This window comes from Tachypleus tridentatus, chromosome 1, assembly GCF_004210375.1.
Source record: "Tachypleus tridentatus isolate NWPU-2018 chromosome 1, ASM421037v1, whole genome shotgun sequence".
NCBI lineage: Eukaryota > Metazoa > Arthropoda > Merostomata > Xiphosura > Limulidae > Tachypleus > Tachypleus tridentatus.
Genome location: NC_134825.1, coordinates 11811874 through 11836236, shown reverse-complemented (window position 1 = coordinate 11836236; position 24363 = coordinate 11811874). Strand labels below are relative to the sequence as shown.

At 34.3% G+C, this 24363-nt stretch overlaps 1 protein-coding gene across 2 annotated transcripts; it reads right to left on the bottom strand.

The window, feature by feature from the left end:
* Positions 1-9812: 9812 nt before the first annotated feature.
* LOC143232780 (T-box transcription factor TBX20-like) lies at positions 9813-23619 on the bottom strand. Of its 2 annotated transcripts, none has more exons than XM_076469632.1 (5): positions 23351-23619; positions 22934-23101; positions 21772-21848; positions 14848-14951; positions 9813-10722 (listed from the first exon to the last, which is right to left on the bottom strand). In XM_076469632.1, the coding sequence occupies exons 1-5, from the start codon at positions 23555-23557 to the stop codon at positions 10262-10264; spliced, it is 1017 nt and encodes a 338-aa protein (XP_076325747.1). In that variant the 5' UTR covers positions 23558-23619; the 3' UTR covers positions 9813-10261. The 2 variants fall into 2 exon arrangements, with proteins under 2 accessions (XP_076325747.1, XP_076325047.1); XM_076468932.1 differs by having other exon boundaries at positions 9821-10722; positions 14848-14954.
* Positions 23620-24363: the final 744 nt, after the last annotated feature.

Here is a 24363-nt window from a genome sequence, read left to right as displayed (position 1 = left end):
ATTGTTCCGTTTAAACTGATCCTAAAGTCACCATATGTTATTTCCAGCTAAGAATGTCACAGAAATGTTGATCTAAATAAAACGAAATGGATTGAAATATTTTTTTAATTTAAAATAACTTTAAATTTGTTCTGTCGTATATGAGATTCGTTGCTTATCCAGAATAAAGTAGAAGTTTCGAATTCAAGCAAATGTTCCAATATAAAGTACAAGTAATTTAACTATTTTCAAGAAGGTTTGTTTTTGTTTTCTTAATTTCGCACAAAGCTACTCGAGGGCTATCTGTGCTAGTCGTCCCTAATTTAGTAGTGTAAGACTAGAGGGACAGCAGCTAGTCATCAGCAGCCACCGCCAACTCTTGGGCTACTCTTTTACTAACGAATAGTGGGATTGACCGCCACATTATATCGCCCCCACGGCTGAAAAGGCGAGCATGTTTGGCGCGACGGGGATGCGAACCCACGACCTTCAGATTACGAGTCGCACGCCTTAACACGCTTGGCCAGTTTCAAGATGGCTTAGTGCAGCCCAATAACTAACGTGCCGGGCTGTCTGCCCAAGGTTTCCACGTTCCTATCCTGTTACCGAAAAAAAAATGCTTTTCACAGTCTGAGGCTCTGGATGCGTTATAAGAATGACGGTAAAATCCATCTATATATTCAGTCTAACAAGAATAGCCTAGTAAATGGTGGTGGGTGATGTTGACCTTTCATTGTTCTATTACTTCAAAATTATGGACAGCTAGCATAAATTACCTTTGTTTAGCTTTTCGCAAATCAGGAACAACGAAAACAGTTTTAACTTCTCCATGGTTTTCGCACCTTGGCTGGTATTATATTTGCTTTAAAAACAATACTTCGTATATGAACAAAATATAAGAAGGCAACAAAAGTTTAGATTTCTCTTCACTTTAAAAATATGAAAAGTGATACTATAACTTTGTTGCTAAATTAGTTTTACTGGTATTAAAATAACATCATGAGCTTTCATCCCAATTAAAATATTTAAACCGTATACACGTTTGATTGTTAACTGTCAAGGTCTTAGCATAAGGTATTATTTCTGCAGTGATCGAAATGATACACACTAGTGGTTTTTATGAGACATAATCTACACTTAATAATTGTTTCAGGGTTTTAGTTACGTTCATTTCAAGTGACTGAAATTATATACACTAGTAGTTTTCAGAGATATAAACCATAATTAATAATCGTTTCAGGTTTTTAGTTACGTTCATTTCAAATGACTGAAATTATATACACTAGTAGTTTTCAGAGATATAAACCATACTTAATAATTGTTTCAGGTTTTTAGTTACGTTCATTTCAAATGATTGAAATTATGTACAGAAGTAGTTTCAGAATATAAAATCGTATTTAGTATAGAACTTTTCAGAGATTAAATTACATACAGTTTAAAAGGTTTCAAAGCTCAAACTACATACAGTATATATATTTTAAGGGCTCAACCAACATACAATTTAAGAGTCAAATATACATACAGTATATAAGCTTTAAGAACTCACACTACCTGCATTATATCAGCTTTAAGAGATCAAACTACATACAGTATATATGTTTTAAGGGTTCACACTACATATAGTATGTGTTTTAAGGGTTCACACTACATACAGTATATGTATTTTAAGGGTTCACACTACATACAGTATATGTGTTTTAAGGGTTCACACTACATATAGTATATGTGTTTTAAGGGTTCACACTACATATAGCATATGTATTTTAAGGGTTCACACTACATATAGTATATGTGTTTTAAGGGTTCACACTACATACAGTATATGTGTTTTAAGGGTTCACACTACATATAGTATATGTGTTTTAAGGGATCAAGCTAAATACAGGATATGAACTACGCACAGAATACAGTTTTAAAGACTCAGACGCAAACTAATTAAGGCAACTAAATTTTTGGAGTTCAAACGACATACAGAAACTAACCTTTAAAGACTCAAACTAAGTGCATAAGTTATATGGTTTGTAAATTATGTGTAATCACATTTTGCTCACTAATTGTTTTCAGAATTTCAAACTACGTAAATTTTACAGTTTTAGGTTATGCATATGAGTATAGTTTTCAGGGTTATATGTCAAATTTTAGTTTCCAATTTGTAAATCATACCCTAAATAATTAGAGACGTTGGACATTCTACATTATATGTGCATATGTTATTTTTGACTTTTGAAATATATAAACCTACTTGAACATTGTAGTAACGTGCATAGAAATTTAACATTTACTATTCTAAAAACACATACGGCAACCATATTTGAGTCCCGCTGTGTTTAACGCGAACGAAACGATAAACTGTTAGAATACTGTTAAATTCTACAATATTCTACCGTTTAAAAAATAATCAACTTTAATTATTGAAGTGTAACCTTTGTGATATATTTTGTTCGGGGAGCATTTAAACAAACCACATCATTATAGTAATAAGCTTGTGGGTCTGACTTGATCATTAGGGCGATTGATTCATCATCTGTGGATCTCAGTTGGAACCTCCGCCACTGAATATGGTAGACCTTTCAGCTTTGACGGTCAATCCTACCATTCGTTTTTAAAAGATTAGCCCAAAAGTTGGTGGTGAATGGTATTGGCTAGCTGTCTTCCCACTAGTTCATCAATGCTGAAATAGGGACGGCTAGTGCAGGTAGCCCTCGAGTTACTTAGCGCGAAATTCAAACCAAACCAAACTAATAAACTGATGGCTTTTCCGTTAACAAAACGGTATGCTGGACTTTGTGTTTGATATGTGTGTGTGTGTAGACATCAGTGGTAATTTTCCTCTTTTATCATTATTTTAATATTGTTATAAGTACACACTCTTTTAAGAGGATCGTCAACACCTCCACTTTACAAATATTATTTTGCACATGTCGTATAATTAGCTTAGAAAAATTGACCTAAATCGTCTAAGTTGGTAACAAATCTTGATGGACCTCTTGTCATCTTTGTGACAGTTTCCTGGATGGGAACCACTGAAGTAGATGTCATGTAATCGTACACGTAGTTGGTTAATCCTTCACGAACCGAGAATCTCTTAGCACGAACAACGATCTTCAAGTGGAACAGGTAACACAAACTATTGATCCACGCAATGTGTTACAAGCAACTCAATATGCTTATTAAAGCTAACACAGCAGAAGTGTAAACCTGCCTTGATGATAACACACTGTATCATTAATTCCAAGGTTTACAGCTTAACACTTAAAAAATAAATTTCGTTATTTTTAATTAGATGGTAAATAATATTATTCATAAACAAATTTTACTTGCGTCATTTAAAAACTGAAATAAATTCCAACATCTGTTTTTAAAATTTAAATTTGTTTCCACTTGTCAGCTTTTAAAAGTTTAGCTTGTATAGCTGTGTAATCTGTATAAGAAATATTATAAAAAATTAGTTTTGAAAGAATGACGTAACTGTTTATCACGCGGAGTGTTGTCTTTGTAAAATTGGTCCCTTAACTTACTTGTTATTACATGTGAAAAAAAAATATACTCTTCAAAAACAGAAACGCAAAAGGCAAAATATGAGACAAATTGTTAACAAGTTTATTCCGGGTAGTTCTGTATGACATGTGTGAAACTTTGCACATTCACTGCTGAACATCCAAAGTCTGCAAAGGCGAAGTCCACGCTCACTAGGTGAAGTTTAACGTCACTCAACGTCAACAACGAGTATGCCCCCCGTGAGCATCAATAACTGCTTGACATCTCCTGCCCATGGAATCGATGAGATGACGAATCACATCCTGTGGAATGGCTGTCCACTCAGCCTGCAAAGCTGCTGCAAGCTGAGGTAGAGTCTGCAGTTGATGTTGTCGCCGTCGCAGACGTCGGTCCAACTCGTCCCAAAGATGTTCGATGGGGTTTAAATCTGGTGATCTGGAGGGCCAGGGAAGAACGTTGATGTTGTGGTGTCTCAAGAAGACAGTGGTGAGTTGGGCTGTGTGAGGACGGGCGTTGTCATGTTGAAAAACGTCGTTGACGTTCACCATGATGGGCTGCACATGGGGCCTAAGAATCTCGTCAACGTATCGTTGAGCCGTAAGATTCCCTCGAATGTGAAAAAGGTCTGTTCTGGCATTGTAGGCAATAGCAGCCCACATCATGACGCTGCCATCACCAAATCTGTCAACATCCTGCACACAGTTTGCTGCAAAACGTCCACCTCGGCGACGGTAAACACGGGTCCTTCCATCCTGCCTACGAAGCATAAAACGTGATTCATCGCTGAACCAAACATACCTCCATCGTTGGTGAGGCCATACCCGATGTGCCCGAGTCCACTGCAGCAGTGCTTGACGATGTTGCTGGGTGAGGATGACGCCTCTGACTGGACGTCGAGGTCGGATTCCTGCATCTCGTAGACGGTTGCGTATGGTCTGATTGGAAATCCTACGCATCCCTGGTATGGTTGAGGCAGTAGACGTCGCAGTGGTGGTCCTATCCCGATGGTGACGTAACCGGATGTTGCGATCTTGTGCGGGCGTGGTCACACGAGGTCTGCCAGATCGTGGACGGTCACGAGTTGATCCATGTTGTTGGTGACGATTCCATAGCCTTGTGCTGGTGCTTCGGTGGACATTCACAGCTCTGACAACATCTGATCGAGATTCGCCTGCTTCCAAGCAACCAATGGCGTTGTTGCGTTGTGCTTCAGTCAGTCTTGGCGTAACTGTATTGCGTGTCGGTGGCTTAACACTGAGCTATGGAAACCAGAACCCGTCACTTTGTTAGGGAGTTTGCACATGTTGCACTTGCAGAACATGCAGATCTCTCAAACAAATTTATTGGACACGAATGCGTTTTGGCGAAAAATCCGATGTTTTCCTCCGTTTTCAAAGTGCACAACTTTTATTGTCATTTTGGTCTGACAATCAGTGCCTTAACACGTGTAACATCACATACTCTGAGCTTGTAACGTTAAGCACCAATACTATTCTCATCAATATCAAGACAAATACTTTTTTAAAGTAAAGAATGAATAAGTTGCAACTTAACAAGATATGATTTCTATATCAATTTGAAAGTGTCTTGCAGTATTTGTAAATATTTAACATTTGTGTGTGTGTGTGTGTGTTTTCTTATCGCAAAGCCATATCGGGCTATCTGCCGACTCCAACGAAGAGAATCGAACCCTCTGATTTTGGCGTTGTAAATCCATAGACTTACCTTTGTACCAGAGGGCGACATTTGATATTTTGCCATAATCTTTATTCAGTTAATTTCGTATAAACTTATGTGATATTTATTAAATAAACAAATTATTTTGTTTATCTATTAATTGATTTTACACAACTTAAAATTCAACGCGATTAACGTTAAGAAAAAAAACATTTTGTAGCTATCACTATGATTATCATAAAACAATTTGAAATAATGTCCAGCAGTACAGCAGTATGTCTCCGGATTTACAACGCTAAAATCAGGGGTTTGATTCCCCTCGGTGGGCTGAGCAGATAGCCCTTTGTGGCTTTGCTATATGAAAAACACACACTTGTTAATGAGTTTATAAAAAATCAAGAGTCTGCGGCGTGTTCAAGTTTTCGAGTTCAGTTAATAGTAAGCTAATTATTTAATAAACATATACGGTATATATATATATTGATATAAATGTATGTACGACAATATCAATCTGTTTTATTTTCAAGAAAATGTGTATTTTTAATAGGACACGTAAAACACAATTAATGAGCTGAAACTTTAAAGGGGCCCGCCATGGCCAGGTAGTTAAGGCACTCGACTCGTAATCCGAGGGTCGCGAGTTTGAATCCCCGTCACACCAAATAAGCTCGCCATTTCAGCAGTGGGGAAGTTATAATGTGACAGTCAATCCTACTATTAGTTGGTAAAAGAGCGGTCCAAAAGTTGGCGGTGGGTGCTGATAACTAGCTGCCTTCCCTCTAGTCTTAGACTGCTAAATTAGGAACGGCTAGCGCAGATATCCCTCGTGTAGCTTTGCGCGAACTTCAAAACAAACGAACAAGAGGTAGAATTAAAACAAGCTAAAAAGTTACAAGTTTTCATATAAAAAAGAAACTAACAACGTGCAAAATACTCTAACGTCAATTCTATGAAACAATTTTTCTCCTTAGTAAATTGTTGCCTTGTTAAAAGTTAGATGTACATGCCTGATATCAGTTACAAAGTGTAAGTTATTGTAATGAGCTCAAACTAATTTGGTAGTTTAGTGGTGTATAGCGTATTTAGCATGTGCGTGACGTTGCGTCGAAACCGGTGTATCGGCACAATCATTTTGTATTTATTTCCGGTCAAGTAAACAAACACATGAAAACAAACATTTGCACAGCAAAACATACAACATACATATATATTTGATGAGTTGGGCTGTACAATGTACATTACGAAGATTTTCATCAAATTCCAAAATCTGAACTTCCACAGCATGTCTTAAACTTATATCCTTAATATCTACAGAATATCTCATATTCGTAAGTCTTAACATCTAAATCATTAATATTCACAGGGAAAAAATCACTTTTATTATATCAACATTTGTAAAGTTCGAATAAATAAAGATATCCACACACGGACGATAAATAGTGAACATAAATTCCTGGAAGCTATGACATTACTAACCGCATGTAAAAAAATGTGTTTAGGGTTTGAAATTCTTGCTCTCGCTCTTCAACAGTAAAAAAATGCGGAAGAAATGAGCCCCATTTCTGTTGTGTTGCAACCTCGCAACGAATAACGTTGTACAGTAACTATGGAAACTCTAAAACCGCTCTAAGTAGTACGCTAACTTATTAATCATAAATGTCGAACACTTATAAAAAATGGTGCACTTGCACACTTCATCTCAACATTGATTACGTCTGACTGTGAGTATGGCTTAAGCCATTTATCTGTTGTGGTACGCAAAGATCTGAATTATTTCTAACATGCGACGTTGATTCTATTACAAGGAACATAGTAGGCATAGTTTTGGTTGAAATAAATGTCAAAATAACTAATTAGTTTTGCTGTTGTTTTCAGTCTCAGATGGATTTTTTTTGTAGTTTTCCACTGTAGTGTATGAAACACGATATCCTAACTTAAGCTGCTCCGACTTGCCTATTTCATAAGAAAATAAAATAAACCATTCTTATCCTAGCAACACAATGTAGCGAGTAACAGGCCCACACGAATAACAATTTTGGTATATATTAATGCGAACTTATGACGCTAGAAACTGGATTTCAGTTTTGTGGCTGACAGAGTACATTATAGCTCCTTGTGCAACTTTGTGCATAGATTTAAACAGACAAATAAATTTTCTTTCAAACAACCTGAAAATAAAATTTCTCGCAAAAGAATCATTCCGTGACTTCTCGCCTACAACAGGAAGCTTTATTATCAGATAATCGCTCACCTCCACAACAACGAAGGTTTCCCAGCTGTGCTCTTATATAAGCACATTATCTTACAGCTACAAAAAATTATTTTTAGATGGTAGTAAATAATGTATAAAGAGCTAGAAATGTTTTTCTATAAACTTATTTCCGGCTGCGTACAGGCGTATTTCGGTAAAACTGCAAAATGTTTATTTGATGTCATATGGTAATACATTTTTTTTATACACTACATGGCCAAAAGTATGTGGACACCCCTTCTAGCTAGTTAGATCGGCTATTTCTGCCACACCCATTGTTAACAGGTGTATAAAATCAAGCAAACAGCTATGCAATCTCCATAGACAAACATTGGCAGTAGAATGGGGTCGTACTGAAGAGCTCTGTGACTTTTAACGTGGTACTGTCATAGGATACCATCTTTTTTAACAAGTCATTTCGTCAAATTTCTGCCCTGCTAGAGCTGCTTCGGCCAGCTATAAGTGCTGTTATTGTAAAGAGGAAACGTCTAGGAGCAACAACAGCTCAACCACGAAGCGGTAGGCCACACAAATTTACAGAACGGGATTGCCAAATGCTGAAGCGAGGAGCGCGTAAAAATCGTCTGTCCACAGTTGCAACACTCACTACCGAGTTCCAAACTGCCTCTGGAAACAACGTCAGCACAAGAACTGTTCGTTAGAAGCTTCATGAAATGGGTTTCCATGGCTGAGTAGCCACACACAAGCCTAAGATCACCATGTGTAATGCTAAGGGTCGGTTGGAGTGGTGTAAAGCATACCGCCATTGGACCCTGGAGCAGTGGAAATGCGTTCTCTGAAGTGATGAATCACGCTTCACTTTCTGGCAGTCTGACGGACGAATCTGGGTTTGGCGAATGCCAGGAGAACCCTACCTGCCTGAATGCATAGTGCCAACTGTAAAGTTTTGTTGAGGACGAACAATGGTCTGGGGCTGTTTTTCATGTTTTGGGCTAGGCTCTTTAATTACAGTGAAGGTAAATCTTAATGCTATAGAATACAATGACATTCTAGAAAATTGTGTGCTTCCAAATTTGTGGCAACAGTTTGGGGAAAGCCTTTTTTGTTACAGTATTACAATGCAACCGTGCACACAGCGAGGACCATAAAGATATGGTTTGCTGATATTGGCGAGGAATAACTTGACTGGCTTGTACAGAGCCCTAACCTCAACCCCACCGAACGCTTTTGGGATGAATTGGAACGCCGAGTGCGAGCCAGGCCTTCTTGCCCGACCTAATTAATGCTCTTGTGGCTGAATAAAAGCGAATCCTCGCAGCCATGTTCCAAAATCTAGCGAAAAGCCTTCCCAGAAGAGTGGAAGCTGTAATAGCAGCAAAGGGGGACCAACTTCATATTAATGCCCATGGTTTTGGAATGAGATGTTCAACAAGCACATATGGGTGTGATGGTCGGGTGTCCACATACTTTTGGCCAAGTAGTGTATGTCGAGCATATTGATTTTTTTAAACTAATTAAAATTTAACTTCACCTAAACTAAGTCCGGGATTGACTGGTAACTGTAAGTTTTTTGTTTTGTTTTAGTTTTCTCTTCAGTGGAAAAAGAGATAAACTAAATTCCAAAACTTAGCAATATAACAGGAGTATCCGATAAAGGTCATGGGAAAAATTAAAGCTCAAATTAAACTATGAGGGTATATAACAATAATCAAATGAAAGCTACTTTTTAAGTAACGTCTTAGAACATATGGTGGTGATCAAACTGAAGTTATTTCTAATTAGCGTCTACGAGCATATGACAATCATCAAATTCACTTTACTTTTAATTAATGTGGGATAACACGTGATGATGATTACATTGAAGCTAATTCAGCTTTTAAACTGAAAGGTCAGAAAAATCAGAGATGAAACAATTATATCGCTGATATATATAGTGAGGAAAAGCGAACTAGGGAATAATGACATATTTCAACCACTTTTTTCTGTACTTTGAGTGCTTTCCTGCAATACCATTGCTACTGTAACCTGCTTTCGATATCAGATATGTCATTCATCTCAGTAGTATGTCTTAGTAGTATGTCCCGTTGAATAAATGTTTTTGTGTTATACGGTTACTTTCTGCACGACATTAAGCAGAATAACTTCGGCACACACAAATATTTTCCTTGTAATCTCAAGACGGCTGGTATGGCTATTAAAACTTTAATCAAAATGAAGTACAAAACAGCCGTCTTGAGAATATATTTTTTACTTCAAGTGGATTTCTCGTCATCACAAAATATTTTTCTTTATGATAACCATTTAAAAAAATCCCCTTTTTATACTTATATAGCATTCGAAGAATTTGTAACTCTTAAAATTTCGAATTCAGGAAAATATAAACTTAATTTAAATTTTTTTTTCTTGTATGCCAGAAGTATTCTCACCAAATTTATAATGCAATCGTTGTAATATATACATATAAAAGACATGAACTTAAGTGAACCATTTTGTTTAAATTGTACTTCATAGATATCAGTTACTACTTTTACATGATATATCATCTGTTCATCTCTGTGATCCAAAAATTTCTCACTTTGATTTAATGTTTATGAATTTTGGAAGTCAAACAGTACATGATTTTTTTTCTAGCTGAAAACCTTAAACGTAATTTCGAGTGAGATATTATTTCTTAATATAGAACTGATATAACAAGAATCATAAATTCACCTCTTTTAAGAGAATTATTAAATTTATTTTTTGTCTTTTATGAAGTCACGAAACGAAGAAACTTGACTTGCTTAGGTGAGATCAGTCATAAAGTATTTGAAAGACTGTGAAATACATGATAATAAGGTATTTTTTATGTTAGTTTTAAAGGTTCGGCAAAGCACTTAAGGTAAAAGTCCTTTACTTTCAGTATTTACTGGTGTTTTTTGAACTGGTGGTTTGAAGGAGACTGGGCCTTAAGTATGGATGAAACTTCAATCCAGAGTATAAGGTGGATAAATGAAGCTGAGAACTATATATATGATTAGGAGAGAATGAAGCATTTCTATCAGTTACGCTAGATATAGTTGACAAAGACGTCGGAACGGGTCTGGACGAGGAACAGTCAAGTGCTGAAGACAGTGACATATGTCCATAGGTGCCCTCGTTGGATCCAGTAGCTCCAGTCATTATACTTGGAGCTGAGACCATGGGGAAAATTGTTCTTGGCAGACCCAAGTAAAATCCGGCAAACTGGTTTGCCTGTTGCTGTTGGACAGTCATTAGGGAACTAAGATCGGTCATGCTTAGAGGGATTCCTGGCATTTTCCAGGGATTTCCGACTTGGCTGGCCATGAGAAGCAGTTCCGTTGGAGGAGTTATTCTGCCTAGTATAAAACATAGAAATATTAGTTAAGGTAATTAATACTTAAAGTAAGATAAAAAAGTAATTAGACACATCTGCACTCAAGTTAAATTTAAATGGTTTGTATTTTATCTCAATTAGCAGAGTAATCAACGGTGATCAGAATTTGCTTAAATATCTATACGAAGCTCTGCAAACATAGTTGAGGAAGACTGTATTCATAAGACGGTTGGTATGGATATTAAAACTTTAATTAAAATAAAGTACAGAACAACATTTCGACCTTCTTAGGTCATCTTCAGGTTAACTGGAAGATTCAGCTTTTTATGAAAATAAAAACTTTATCATGAGATTGAAGCATTCTCTACAAAATTCTTTTTCCATTCTACTGAGTATTGAAACAAGGAAGTTTTATCACATTACCAGTAACAGAACCAAGTATATAACAATGAAAATAGGAAATGTTAATACGAATGAAAAAAATCTATGTTATGTCTAACAATAGACGGGAACTGTTGAAACCCGTAACCAGTTTATAATCTGATAGTGTACGTTTGTACATAATGTTCATGTTCCTCCGCAAAGTTTCCTGCAAGATAGCAATTTTCTCTTTAAAACATCTAGCAAAACTTTTGTTTAAGGGCGACGTATTTCTTATCACAACTGCTTTTTTTTTTATCTTTCTGGTGAAGTTTTCTGTTATGTTGCTGATAATTATTTTATATACTTTAATATATTAAAATTTGTCATTCTCACTGCAACCAAATGATCTCATCAATTCCATAATACGTAAAAGGTCTGGCATGGCCAGGTGGTTAAGGTATTCAACTCGTAATTCAAGGGTCGCAGGTTCGAATCCCCATCACACCAAATATGCTTGCCCCTTCAGCCGTGAAGGCGCTATAATGTTACGGCCAATCCCACTATTCGTTGATAAAAGAGTAGCCCAAGAGTTGGCGGTGAGTGCTGATAACTAGATACCTTCCTCTAGTCTTACACTGCTAAATTAGGGACAGCTAGCGGAGATAGCCCTCGAGTAGCTATGAGCGAAATTCAAAACAAACAAACACGTAAACTCAGCTTAAAATAATGATTTATGGAACAAACTGTTTGCAAATCTGATTTGTAAATATGTACATAAATAACATTAAAATTATATCTTGAATGAATCAGGTGAAGCTTTAATACTTGTTTCGTTCGTTCAAAACGAATTATTTGTCCTTTTCAAAATAACAGGATCCGAAACACAATACTTTGGCTTTATGTATTTTTCATTTCCTCTGTAAGGCCCAACAGACCCGACAAATTCTAGGTGAGGACTTAATAAAACCAAGTGTACCACTATTGCAGAGCTCAAGAGATAATATGTTCTCTTCCTTTACTACACTCACCAGATCATATGTTATTTTGTTTTATAGTCTTAAGAGCTCAAGTGTTCTTTATATGCAATAGTAAATTCAACAAACCATATGAACTTTTCCTTGTGGCACTCGTCAAATCAAATCATTTTAGGGTACTTATCACACCAATTATTATTCTTTTTTTTGGATATTGCCTAACAGACCATACGAACTTTTGTTTGCGTTGCTTAGTAGAAGATAAAAATATATTTTGTAGTTGTTTTTTTATGCAAACTACTACAGTAAAATAAGATAATTTAATGTTAAATGGACACAATTTCCACCTTTTAGGATGTCCGACTTTAAAGCGATTAACGTTCATATACGAAATTGAATACCATATGTTACAAGAACAATAAATGAAAATTTTTCAAGGATTTTTTTAAAATATAAAATCAATAAAGATTATTGATAATAGTCATATAACCAAAGTAAACACGGTAACAATTTGCGGCCATATTGGACGTAAACATTATCCGTGGAAACGTGATCTTCGCTACACAATCATCTAGTTTTCAGTTCATTTTTCAATAATTTACTTGCGAGTTAAACAATATATGCAAGTCAAAATATGAAGAGAATTGCAGAAAAAAATAGTTTTGACACAATAAGTTTGTATTCCATTCTATAAGGAATGATAATCACGATAAATGCCAATAAACTAGTCGATATTGCAATCGGATGACCCGAATTAGGACTACAAACCAACATTAAAGTCCGACAGGTTAAAAATAAAGACATCGTCCTGACAACATCTTTTTATACCGAAAGAGGCCTTGAGGCCTATGAAAGCCTTGATGCTTATAAGTATTTTGTGGCCAGCTGGATGTTTGGTTTGTTTTGAATTTCTCGCAAAGCTACACGAGGGCTATCTGCGCTAGCCCCGTTCCTAATTTAGCAGTGTAAGACTAGAGGGAAGGCAGCTAGTCATCACCACCAACCGCCAACTCTTGGGCTACTCTTTTACGAACGAATAGTTTGATTAAGCGTGACATAATAATGCCTCCACGGCTGAAAGGGCGAGCACGTTTGATTGAAGGGGATTTGAACCCGCGACCCTAAGATTACGAGTCGAGTACCTTAGCCACTTAGCCATGCCAGGCCGCAGCTAGATGTACGATGACACGTTGTAGAAAGTGTACAAGTCCTACAGAGCTTTATCGATGGTAAGTCGCAGTAGTTTTTAGTAAATAACCCTATTGTTTATGTTCTATCAGTGGTATATTTATAACCCACATCTACTGCATCGTATTGCACTGAATTTTAAGCCCTCTTGTATTATAAGACCACTTTCTTTGCCAAACATCATCATATATTTTACAATGGATTTTAAGGCCATTTGTCTTGACAAAACCACATTTTTAATAAAACTTTATTTATCGCCTACTGGACCCTTCCACGTATGGACCTATATCACAGTATGTAGAATACCAGAAGAATTAAATATTTACAAGCTACAGATTTTATCAAGATATGTCTAATATAATTGGGACAATGTGTTTTCGTTGTATATACAAGTAATAAAATGGGATCTGCACAGTCTGTGATACAACAACGGTTTCAAAGCCTTGTCAATGTTGTTCTGGTCTGAACGGTTTATTGCCGTAGTACATTTAACTCTACATATTTTTGAAACCTATAAAACGTTAACTCCGTATTCCTTGGTTGTTTGTACAATTACCTGTTGCAGAGTTGATTGCCATGAAAGTTGCTGTTGTCATGAAATAAACTTTCTACATAACCTCTTAAAGATATACAACAGAAAGCACACGTTTGTACTTTTATGTTCAAATTTATCTCCAAATAGACGGTCTCTCCACATTCTGGAACCCGTTCATACGTTGCACAACATATTAAGTATTATAACTGCGATGAGACAAGACATGTGCAAAGAATAACATAAATCTTATGTGGTTACATATATAAACCAAGTTGTAGAAAAACGTATTCACATATTATATATGATAATTTCAGAAACTGTATAGACCTGATTCAAAGAGTCTGTATTTAAAGGCAGATACGAAGAGCTAAATACACAATTATTGATATAGGTTTTCTAAAGGAAGCGTTTGATTAATTGAATTTAATGCTTTTATATCATTCTTAAGTTAAAGTATTCGTGTATTTTATCTTTAAAATTAAAAGGAAATATCATATTAGCAAAAATATAAGAGAAAAATAACAACAAAAGGAACATGTCTGAATGACGTAACAGATATAAATGTATTCGTCTAAGAGATAAAACAAATCAATAACACAGTATTTATATTTATAGTAGGTCAGTATTAGCATACTTATGTTTATAACAGGTTTATAATACTTTATTTGTATTTATAACAGGCCAATGGCATCGTATTTATATTTATAACAAGTTAATGATACATATTTGTCATAAGTCAATAATACAGTACTTATATTTATAACAAGTTAATGATACATATTTGTCATAAGTCAATAATACACTACTTATATTTATAACAAATCAGTGTTATGATACATATGTATTTGCTGTTTCATATTCAGTTTAACTTCTCGAATATTAAATGAAATTTCAGTATTTTACCATACTGATTTTCTTCCCTTCAGAATAGTATAAAAATATTGTTTTTGGTAAATGTTTACGATATTGGCTGGTAATAAGTTGAATAGCAATAGATAGTTATTATTAATTATAGAACTTACATGTTTTATTTAAGAGACATACAGAATGCATGAAGACTAAAAACCATGCTCTAACGCCTACCTACCTGCTGCTTCAGTTACTGGATTCGAGGTTATTTCACCAGCCACTAGAGTCCGAAACGGTGAATGACGAAAAGCGTACTTTCGAAAAAGTGTTTCCATGGTCCCTCTGCTTTAATAGGACGTGAAACATTTGTTAAGCAGAAAAAAATCAAAGAAATAATAAAAAAACAAATGTGATATTTTCTTAATATCCTATAAATTAAGAATATGGAAATGAATAAAAAACCAGAAAAAAAGGTAGCTAATAATTTGAGAAACTTAAGTAAATGACACAGAAAAAAAGGTTAAAACGCGTAGATAATTCTTAACAATAAAAGTGTTTATACAGCACATAATATGGAAGAGCGACAGAAAGAGTAGATTTATGAAAATAAAAACAAGGAAAAATCATTCACTGGTAAAAAATGATAGTGATAAAATTAATACATAGTTCAAAGTGAAGATAACGTAACTTGGAAAAACAACAAAATATTACAAAACACAAGGGTGCATATAACTTTGAAGGTTGAAACATTTGGCTTGTCTGTGTGAGAACTCAACTCTTGGTCGGTTGTAATTTGTTGACAAGGGTAAACATGGCATAAATATACATGTAGTGAACACAAATTCATCCATTCTGTTCTCATCCATTATTATTTATTTAGCGACTTTTTCAGCCTTAGGCCTAGTTCAGGTGAGTATAAAGATTGTGTTAGTTATGAAACACTGCGATATATATAGTTAAAAACTACTTATGTGGTGTTTCAAAGGCTTCTGGATGCTGCAAATATTGACGTATTTCGTCATAATAAATGCCAGGCATTTAAGTACCAGAATAGTCACTCCTGTATTAGACACTAATTTTATGTCACTAAAATTTAGGTAGACGAAATGGTTGTCGTTTCAAGAACGTTCGGATAAGTGTTACCTCTAAAAAATACGGAAATACAATTGTATTATAAACATGTGCTGCACGAGATGTGCATGTACTACAGATACGTACTATATATGTATTATGTGTACATGCTGTACGAGATATGCGAGTATTATGGATATGTGCTATGCTAAGCCTATACGCAGTAGCTTAGATAGCTTACGCAACACAGAATGAAATAGTGTCACCGTAGCTTGAAATATGTAAAAAGTTTCACAAGCTGATCAATACGAAGGTGAAAAATATATTCGGTTGCAAATGGTCTCTGTATTAAGGCTTCGATAGAGTAGTGGAATCTCGAATAATTAAAACATGTACCAAAAATAATTAAGAGGAAAAAAAGCCTTGCAATAAATCTGAATTTGCTCCGACGGAAAAAAATAATGATATATGAAAAGTATTAGAAACGTCAGAACACTTAGATATTATTACGGAATAATCACAAAGAAATAACAACGGTACTCACGAGATTAAGTGAGAAAGAGGGTTTTACCAGAAAATGTTCCTCCGCGGAAATTAAATGGTTACATTGTTGGTAAAAAAAAAATTAGGTAAAGGAAAAAGACTTACACCATAAAAAGATGAGAAATTGTGTATTTTAATTATTGTTTGATAGTCCATACTAGAGATGAGTAAAAACGCTAGGAAGTTGTCAAGCGGTCTCTTTGTTTCTTGCTAAACTTCAAAACAATAGAAATTAATGTATGTTTAATTATGATGCTACCAAGTCGAACAATATAAAATGAATGGCATCTTGTTCCCGCCAAAAATAGTGTAACAAAGTTTGAAAAAGGGTTGTTTTGCTGGTTTGTTTTTTATCCGAATATTTATAAGTGGTACTAGAGAGCATTTGAATTACCAGATTTTCTACAGATTTAAATCTAAAAATTTACTTTGATTGACTTATGGGAATATTTTAAAGTACCAACACGTCTCAAAATACCGTATACCGAGTCTTTGAAAGTACGCAGTGTTCTACACACACATTAATGACGACATTCTGGTACATGGTTGCACGTAATAATGAAATTAGAACTGTTTTTAAATTACCACAAGAGAATAATTTAACCTTGGAACGAGAAGATTGCAATTTCAATAACTATTTGTTAAAATATATTAAATACAAAACGTTGAAAACTAAAGTTTTTCTTCAAATCTAAAAACAAAACCTTTCCAACAAACTAGAGCTAGATTTAACGTATTTGAAAAACACGTTTCGACAACTATAAACTTCCTGGGAATAATATCAGTTGTGTTTTTACAGAGACATTCCCGTTGATGAATTCATTCACGCACGAACTAGATGACAAGGTAGTTAGATATAACGACGCCGCTCTCACTGATATATGTACAAAATAACGTTGTAACACATACTGGCTTATTAACGTCAGTCCTAGCCGAAGTTGTCATAACGCCGAATAAACTATTTTATGTCGACGCTAGCCACTCACGCACTACATAACAAACTTGGAAACAACCATTTATACATTTATTATAAACAACAAGTAAATTGCAGATTTCGAAGCTTTACAGCTAACCTTGGAATACCCAGAACCAAATAATTACACGGACTGATCACTGTTATTTCCATTTATGACCATTCAGAGCTCAAATCATTCATTATTTAAGGAAAATAAAATGAATAGCAAGGTGTGTCACGAGATCAGATTGTAGGACAACATACGGAAAGTCATAGAGTAGAATAGGTATTGGAGAAATGCTCACAGTAGGCAATAGTGAGTGCCTCTTGGAAAGAATAGAAGAAATAAAAAGTGGTACAGTCAAACAGTAAGTAGATCATAACTTTAAGACAGTTACCAACCGTCAGTAACTTTGCTAAGTATGTTGCTTCAGTAAAGTTCCAGCCATTCCTAGAAGCTGCGAGTCTATTTAACATTATTTCCTGAAATACGCATCTTGCATTATTATTGACTTTATCAAATAATGATTTAACAGTGAAAGAATTAGAACTGATAAAACACCATCTCGAATGAGATTATTAAATTCTAAAATATCTGATAGAACATCCTCACACAAATAATGGTTTTTATGTCAAACCACTTTGAACTTCTTAAGATGTCAATATTATTCCCCTGTGAACCGTAGAAAGACATCGGTGTTCATTATCATTAGGGAAATACAGTCTAGATTGTCATGCTTTTCATTAAAAGCAGGAAAATACAGTTTAGGAAAGTCCTGCTGCTCTTGCCTTATTTGTTGAAGCTGTCAATCATTACCGATGTCATGAACTAATCTACCGCAGTGGCAAAATTTAACAAATCAAAAACTATTTAATGGCTGGCTATTGAAGAACCCCTCTAAAAAAACTGGTTGTCATATCAGGAATGTTGAGCTATTCTGGTGAAAAGCCAAGGCTTAAGAAGAAAGACTTACGAAAAATACGAATTAAATTTAAAGCATGAAAAGTCTATATACGATACCCAAGACCCAACTCTGGGTCGCCTTAGAAAATACAGTAGAAATATCATATGAAAAAAATAAACCAGTTCTAACATGCTTCAACAAAATGAGAAAAGACTTAAGGCTTTTCAATAAAAGAAGTCTACCGCTAAACTTCGCGTGCAATCCACGTGTTTTGTAATCAGATGTTTTCATGTCTCTAATTTTTCACTTGTAAACGTGTGTTAGTCAGCTTTATGAAACAAAAGACAGACGGTCAGGGATAAATTCTCGAGTCTATATCCACACGTCAACTTGAAACTGATATTCGAAATGCGCTACTAATTACTAATAGTATATGACACTTTAAACACTTTGTGTAATACTTATTACATGAACTGTTTTATTGGCCTAAATATGCAAGCACATAATGTGACGAATCATACAGTAACTGTGGCTGATTAACGTTTTCTTGGTGCTTAGGTGAGTGGATCTTGTTACTAAACGACGCGTAGAATGACACACCGATAGAAACAGACGCAAAGGTAAGTTAGGTGACTGTAGATAATTACAAGTGAAAATGTCGGTAAAAAGTAGATCGGCACATCGATTCCGTTAATGGTATGTTTGTAAGGAAAAAAGATATTATTAAGTGGGCAAAAATAAATAGAGATAAAAACAGATAAACATAGATACAGATATTCCCAGCAATGCCAGATGTTTCTACGTGCATACATATACAGCGTCCTTGTTGAGGATTAGACACACTAAATTAATACGTTTATATGTTTTGTAAATATTACACGAAAATCAACGTAAATCAAGATATAATATCATGGTAGCGATAAACTCTGCCTATCATACAAGGATTAGATGATGTGTAATATATATATGTGTATATTATTTGTCTGACATGTGACAGCATATACTTAGTATGTGAATGAAACAAATCTCGTGTCGTGCACAGAACTGAAGTGCTCTTCGCAGGTGATGTATAACTAGGAAAGGTTTATACTCAAGCACCTATTTCTGAGAGAATGCATCGTATATGAATATTCGTTCACCCTCTGTCATACTGCATACGTATAGGTTTTGTACAGTGTTTTATGAACACAAAATTTCACATGTAACAATACCTGTCACTATTGGTAATGTTGAATGTTTTCCCAGTATTTTGTTTAATTTTTGTTAGCTTATATAGTAAATTATAAAAAGTGTCACTAAAAAATAGAATTTATTATAGACTACTTTAATACAACTATTAAAACAGTTATGTATATGAAGTTTCTTTAGACGAAGCTAAATTTCTCACCATTTTCTCTTACAATACGACATTAGATTGATCTATTCTTTACTATTTTTCCCACGCGTTTTGATTTGCTTTTAAAATTAGCCCACAAGAAACAGGGTTCATTTGACTCTTGCATATTCTTATGTTTGGACCAGTATTGCATAGAATACCATACCGTAGACACTAGAAAAGAGCTTCAGGCCTGCAGGCATGTGTAACCCAGGCTGTCAGCCTTACCTAATGGAGTTAAATGTTTAAATACCTTAAAGGATAAAAATGTTAGTGATACATGTAGGATATGTTTCGACAATGTTTTTGTATTTTGTCGAATAAAAAAAGTTAGTTGCATACTCAGCGTATGTTTAGGTTCAGTATGTTCGGTTTAGATGGGTAACAGAGGTTAGTTGCATACTCGACTTATGTTTAGACTTTATATGCTTATTCTTCTCGAACGAAAAGGGTTAATGGCATACTCAACATATATGTAGACCTTATGCGTTTGTTTTGTGTCGAATAAAAAGGGTTAGTGGTATACTTGACATATGTTCAGATATTGTGTGTTTGGTTTTGTCGGGTAAGAAATGGTGAGTTGCGTACAACGTTTGCCCAGCTGGGTAAAAAGTGGTTGGTTAGTTTCGTGGAACATATTCTCAGATGCTGGTTTATTTTTTGCAGCGTATAATTTATAAAAAAATAAAATCAGACAGAAAATTAAGCCGTTTTCTTTATTTTCTTAATATAAAAATATTGATCTACGTATTTACACGTTGAATTTTTGTAAATAATGAAAATACTATGATTTTGTGCTTGAAAAAAAAAGTCTTCATCAATTTCTGTACGTGATCATAAAATCATGTTATGATTAGGAAATACGACTCTTCAACAAATAGTGTGTACTTCAGTTGTTTGGACAGTTTAAGGTTTATTTGTTCTATTCCTTGTTTTTATTTGTATGACTCACTACTTAAACATACATGTGTTATTCGGTTAATGGAAAGCTCAAGTTCATCTGGCGTACGTTTCTTGTCTTCTATTTTTACCTATTGATAAATTATTAATTATAGAGTTATGAGAATGTGACTTTGAAAGATAAATTTAATTCGTAATCTTAGGTTTTAGGAAAATTTAAGGATTTCATTACGTATCTGATATTCTATGGTAACTGGTTTTCATCATTCCCGGACATAAACAAACAAACAATGTGACTGTTAGCCGTAATTCGTTTACGGTGATGAAGAATGTCTTTTGATTTTGTAATTCATGTAATTGTAATTCATATTTTGTTCTTATTAATTTTGTTCGTGCTTGGTATAATACTGTATGATGGGTAATTATATATAGTTCGATTTTGCTCAAGCAACATAAATATGATTTTGTTTCATTCCTTTTAGGGCATAGCTATAAAATGGACTGTATGCGCTCTGTCCGCTGCGGGAAATCGAGCCCTAAACTAGCATTATAAGTCCATAAATTTACTGCTGATCTACCACGAGACCAAATTAAAATTAAATCATTCTAATTCAACCCCTCGTTTTAAAACCTTTATTTCTATGCTAATAAGTTGTTACTCAAGTAGTAGTGTGAAATCCATTATTCGAAAGTTTTCAAATATTTTAATATTTAAATTGGTATCCAAATGTTCAAGCATAATACAAATAAAAAACATATAATAAAGCTTTTGAATTCTGATTGTCAATCGATGTTGTTTATGTAACGTCTTAGGTTTCATTAAAATGAGATAATACATAGAAGCAAAATTATGGTTCTTGAAAATACATAGTTATGATGGTATTATTTCTGTATTTTGATGACTATGTTGTCAAGAAATAAGTTTATAAAACGTTAAAAGTTACTTATAGCGGAACTAGACAAAACAACTCATATTATAAAAATAATGTACGATCAAATAAAAATAATAAAAAACAAATCTCCCTTTTAACACTTGTTTTTGAATTTATCATTAGTGGGATATAGAAATACTAATATCAACTGAAACATTCGTTTCAAAATAGTCTCAGTTCTTTCCTTCTCAAAATAATTTAGTTGTAATTATCTTACATAGGCTGGTAATGTTTTTATAATACTAGAACTGCAAGAATAAGTTGAATTCAGTACGTCAATAAGATAAGCCTACTTCTATTTTTTCAATAAAGGATGAATAGCTCGCCTGTGTGTAAATCTATAAACTGCAAGAAGTTTACCTCACATTTTGGAGATATATTTGTATACAGTTTGTTTATTGGAGTTAATTTCATATACAATTCTTTTCAGAGAGTGACATTTGTTCTGTAAAAAATAAGCACCTAAAAATTCGAAACTTACCTCTCTAAATCAGTAAGTCTAGAGGAATCTCGGAAACCTTTAGCGAATGGATTGCTGTCAATTTTCAGTTTCGTAATCTGACGGCATAAAATAAATTATAAAAAATAGAAAACATAATAATATTTGTAATATAAAAACTGATAACCTATCAATAATGAAGTAAATATACCTTAATACAACAACAAATCAGCTGGAATAACATGAAATTTACTGATATAAAAAAGCTGTAAAGTAATGAAAGAGTAATGGTATTGTAAAACTAATATATTAAAAACATAGAAAGCAACAACAGAACTAGTAAACCAACAATTCAAAGCAATGGGTATATTCAATACATTACATACAGAAATATTATTGCATCGTATATTTATAACACATAGGCTATAAAAATAATAAAATAAAATGAAGAAAAACTTCAAGATTTACAAAATACCCATGTAAAAGAGCAAAATCAATACACATGTGCGAGATATCAGACGTATAACAAAAACACGTACAATAATCCATAAAGCCAGAAATATAAACAGGAAACACGAAAAGCTACGTTGTAATATAGACAATTAAAATCAATACGATAACAGTTATACGAAGAACGGTACAATTAATTTGTCAATATGAGTAACCTAATCAGAATTATTCAAAGTATATTTTATACCCTAAGAAAGAAGAGTCAATTTACTGTAATTACGTATTTGTACTGTAAATTATATTCTATCATAAAATCCACCATGTACGATAAATGAGCTACTTTTGCTTTCAAGTTGCATTATCATTTATGTCCAGATATAAATTCAACAAGCACTTAGTTTGTGTGTTACAGTTCTGCGTAAATTGCATGCATATAATTCACTTACAAATACACACATTCCCTTTAACGATTACTTATAACTTATACAAAACTTTAGCGCAATTAAGAATAAGATTTTGCATCGAAACTGCCAAGAAATATTATATCGTATACGACTGTTCTTTCAACTAAAGTGGTTAGGCTGTATACCAAGTTATTACTGTGATCTGGTATAGGTTGTGTTTAACCATTTGTAAGGAAAGGCTTGTTTAGGTGTTTAAATAAATTTTATTTGGGAACACACAATCAAAAGAGATCCGTGTCTCTTGCCGTTAATTAAAAATTTGTACGAACAACACGTTTGCACAAACGTACCAGTTGGTTCTGGTAAGCCGTCACTGCTGTAAAGACAGTTTCAGGGAAGACGAAAGTTCTGGTTAGCTCAGTTTCCAAATCTGTTATGTGAGGCGGATTCAGATGATCTTCTCTGAGTTTAACCAAATGGATCCTGGGCTGATACTTGTGCATGGAGTTTAGAACGATCTGAAAAAAACAAAATACAGTGTTGGGGATCTGTCGTTTTATAAATCTTGTAAAGCTTTTGTGTATTTTGAAAGAATTCCAAAAAGCACTTTATATAAATTGTAGGCTTAACATTGGAACATAATTTTCTTGAATAGTTACTTAACTTCACCATCTGAAACAAACTAAGTGAGACTGAAATAACACTATAGACATTGTATGATATTTATAAATAACTTCTTTTGTGTGTTTGTGATTTTTAATACTTACATGACACTGTTTATCCATATCGTTATTGGTCAGTTTAACCTTTTCAAATGAAACTATCTGCTTCTTCAGTTGGTCTCCAGTGAAAGGACAGTCCGGATGGAGATAGAGGCGAGGCGGGGAAGGAGGGTCAGCTTTACCGGCAACTAACCAAGAGGACCGATGGTAAGCGTAGCGGTACCGTTTGTTGTCCACCGGGACGATGTCCATTAGTACAGCATATTTGGTCTCAACGTCGATATTACTAAACGAAATTCTCAGCGTAGGAAACATCCTCCTGTTAGCAGAAAATATGTAATCAAATTATTCAGATTTAAAGCTTCTGCTAATATTTAACTGTTTTCGAACAGTGTTATGTATAAAAGTACATCAGACAGGTTAAGACAGCAAGACATTTGTCCTTAGGAGAAACCGTTAATGTATGTTAATGCTATTCAGATGCTTTAACACTTGGCAAGGTTTCATATAATTAAGAAAATACCAAAATGAAATCTGTAATTAACCTAAAATATACTGAGAAGCATTAGAAACGCAACAACATGCATACAGTTAAACAATTTTAATACACCAAGTTAAACATAAGTTTTGTATGAAACAACTCATTTTACAACTTGTTGCCTTTTAAATGCCGCTCAGTTTATGATTTAATACAGTGACGTATTTTTCACCATTATTTTCCTTCTAACGTACTTACGCAATCTAAAAAACATATTTGTCAAGAAGTCAAATGTGATACTGACAGTATATTAAGTTTCAGTGTTCTGCTGTTTATAAAGCTTTTCTTGTGACTAAGTATTGAGTATATGAAGACAATAGGCTCTCGTGAAGACTCGGCAGCAAGGTTAAGAGCTTATAAAGCCAAATTGCGGGTTTTGATACCTTTGATGGAGGCTGCTCGGTTAGCCCATCGTGTAGTTTTGTTCTTATAAAGAAATACACAAAAAACTCTTCCACAAATATTACTGTATTAAATATAAATAAAACAACACTTACAGAAGCAGAATATACACACTATT

Excerpts from the sequence above, each read along its gene's own strand:
- LOC143232780 (XM_076468932.1), bottom strand. The coding sequence starts at position 23,557 with ATGGACATCGTCCCGGTGGACAACAAACGGTACCGCTACGCTTACCAT. Across the intron at positions 23,102-23,350 it reads ATATGGATAAACAGTGTCAT|ATCGTTCTAAACTCCATGCA; the intron begins GTAAGTATTAAA and ends TGTTTTTTTCAG. Across the intron at positions 21,849-22,933 it reads CGGCTTACCAGAACCAACTG|ATTACGAAACTGAAAATTGA; the intron begins GTACGTTTGTGC and ends TTATGCCGTCAG.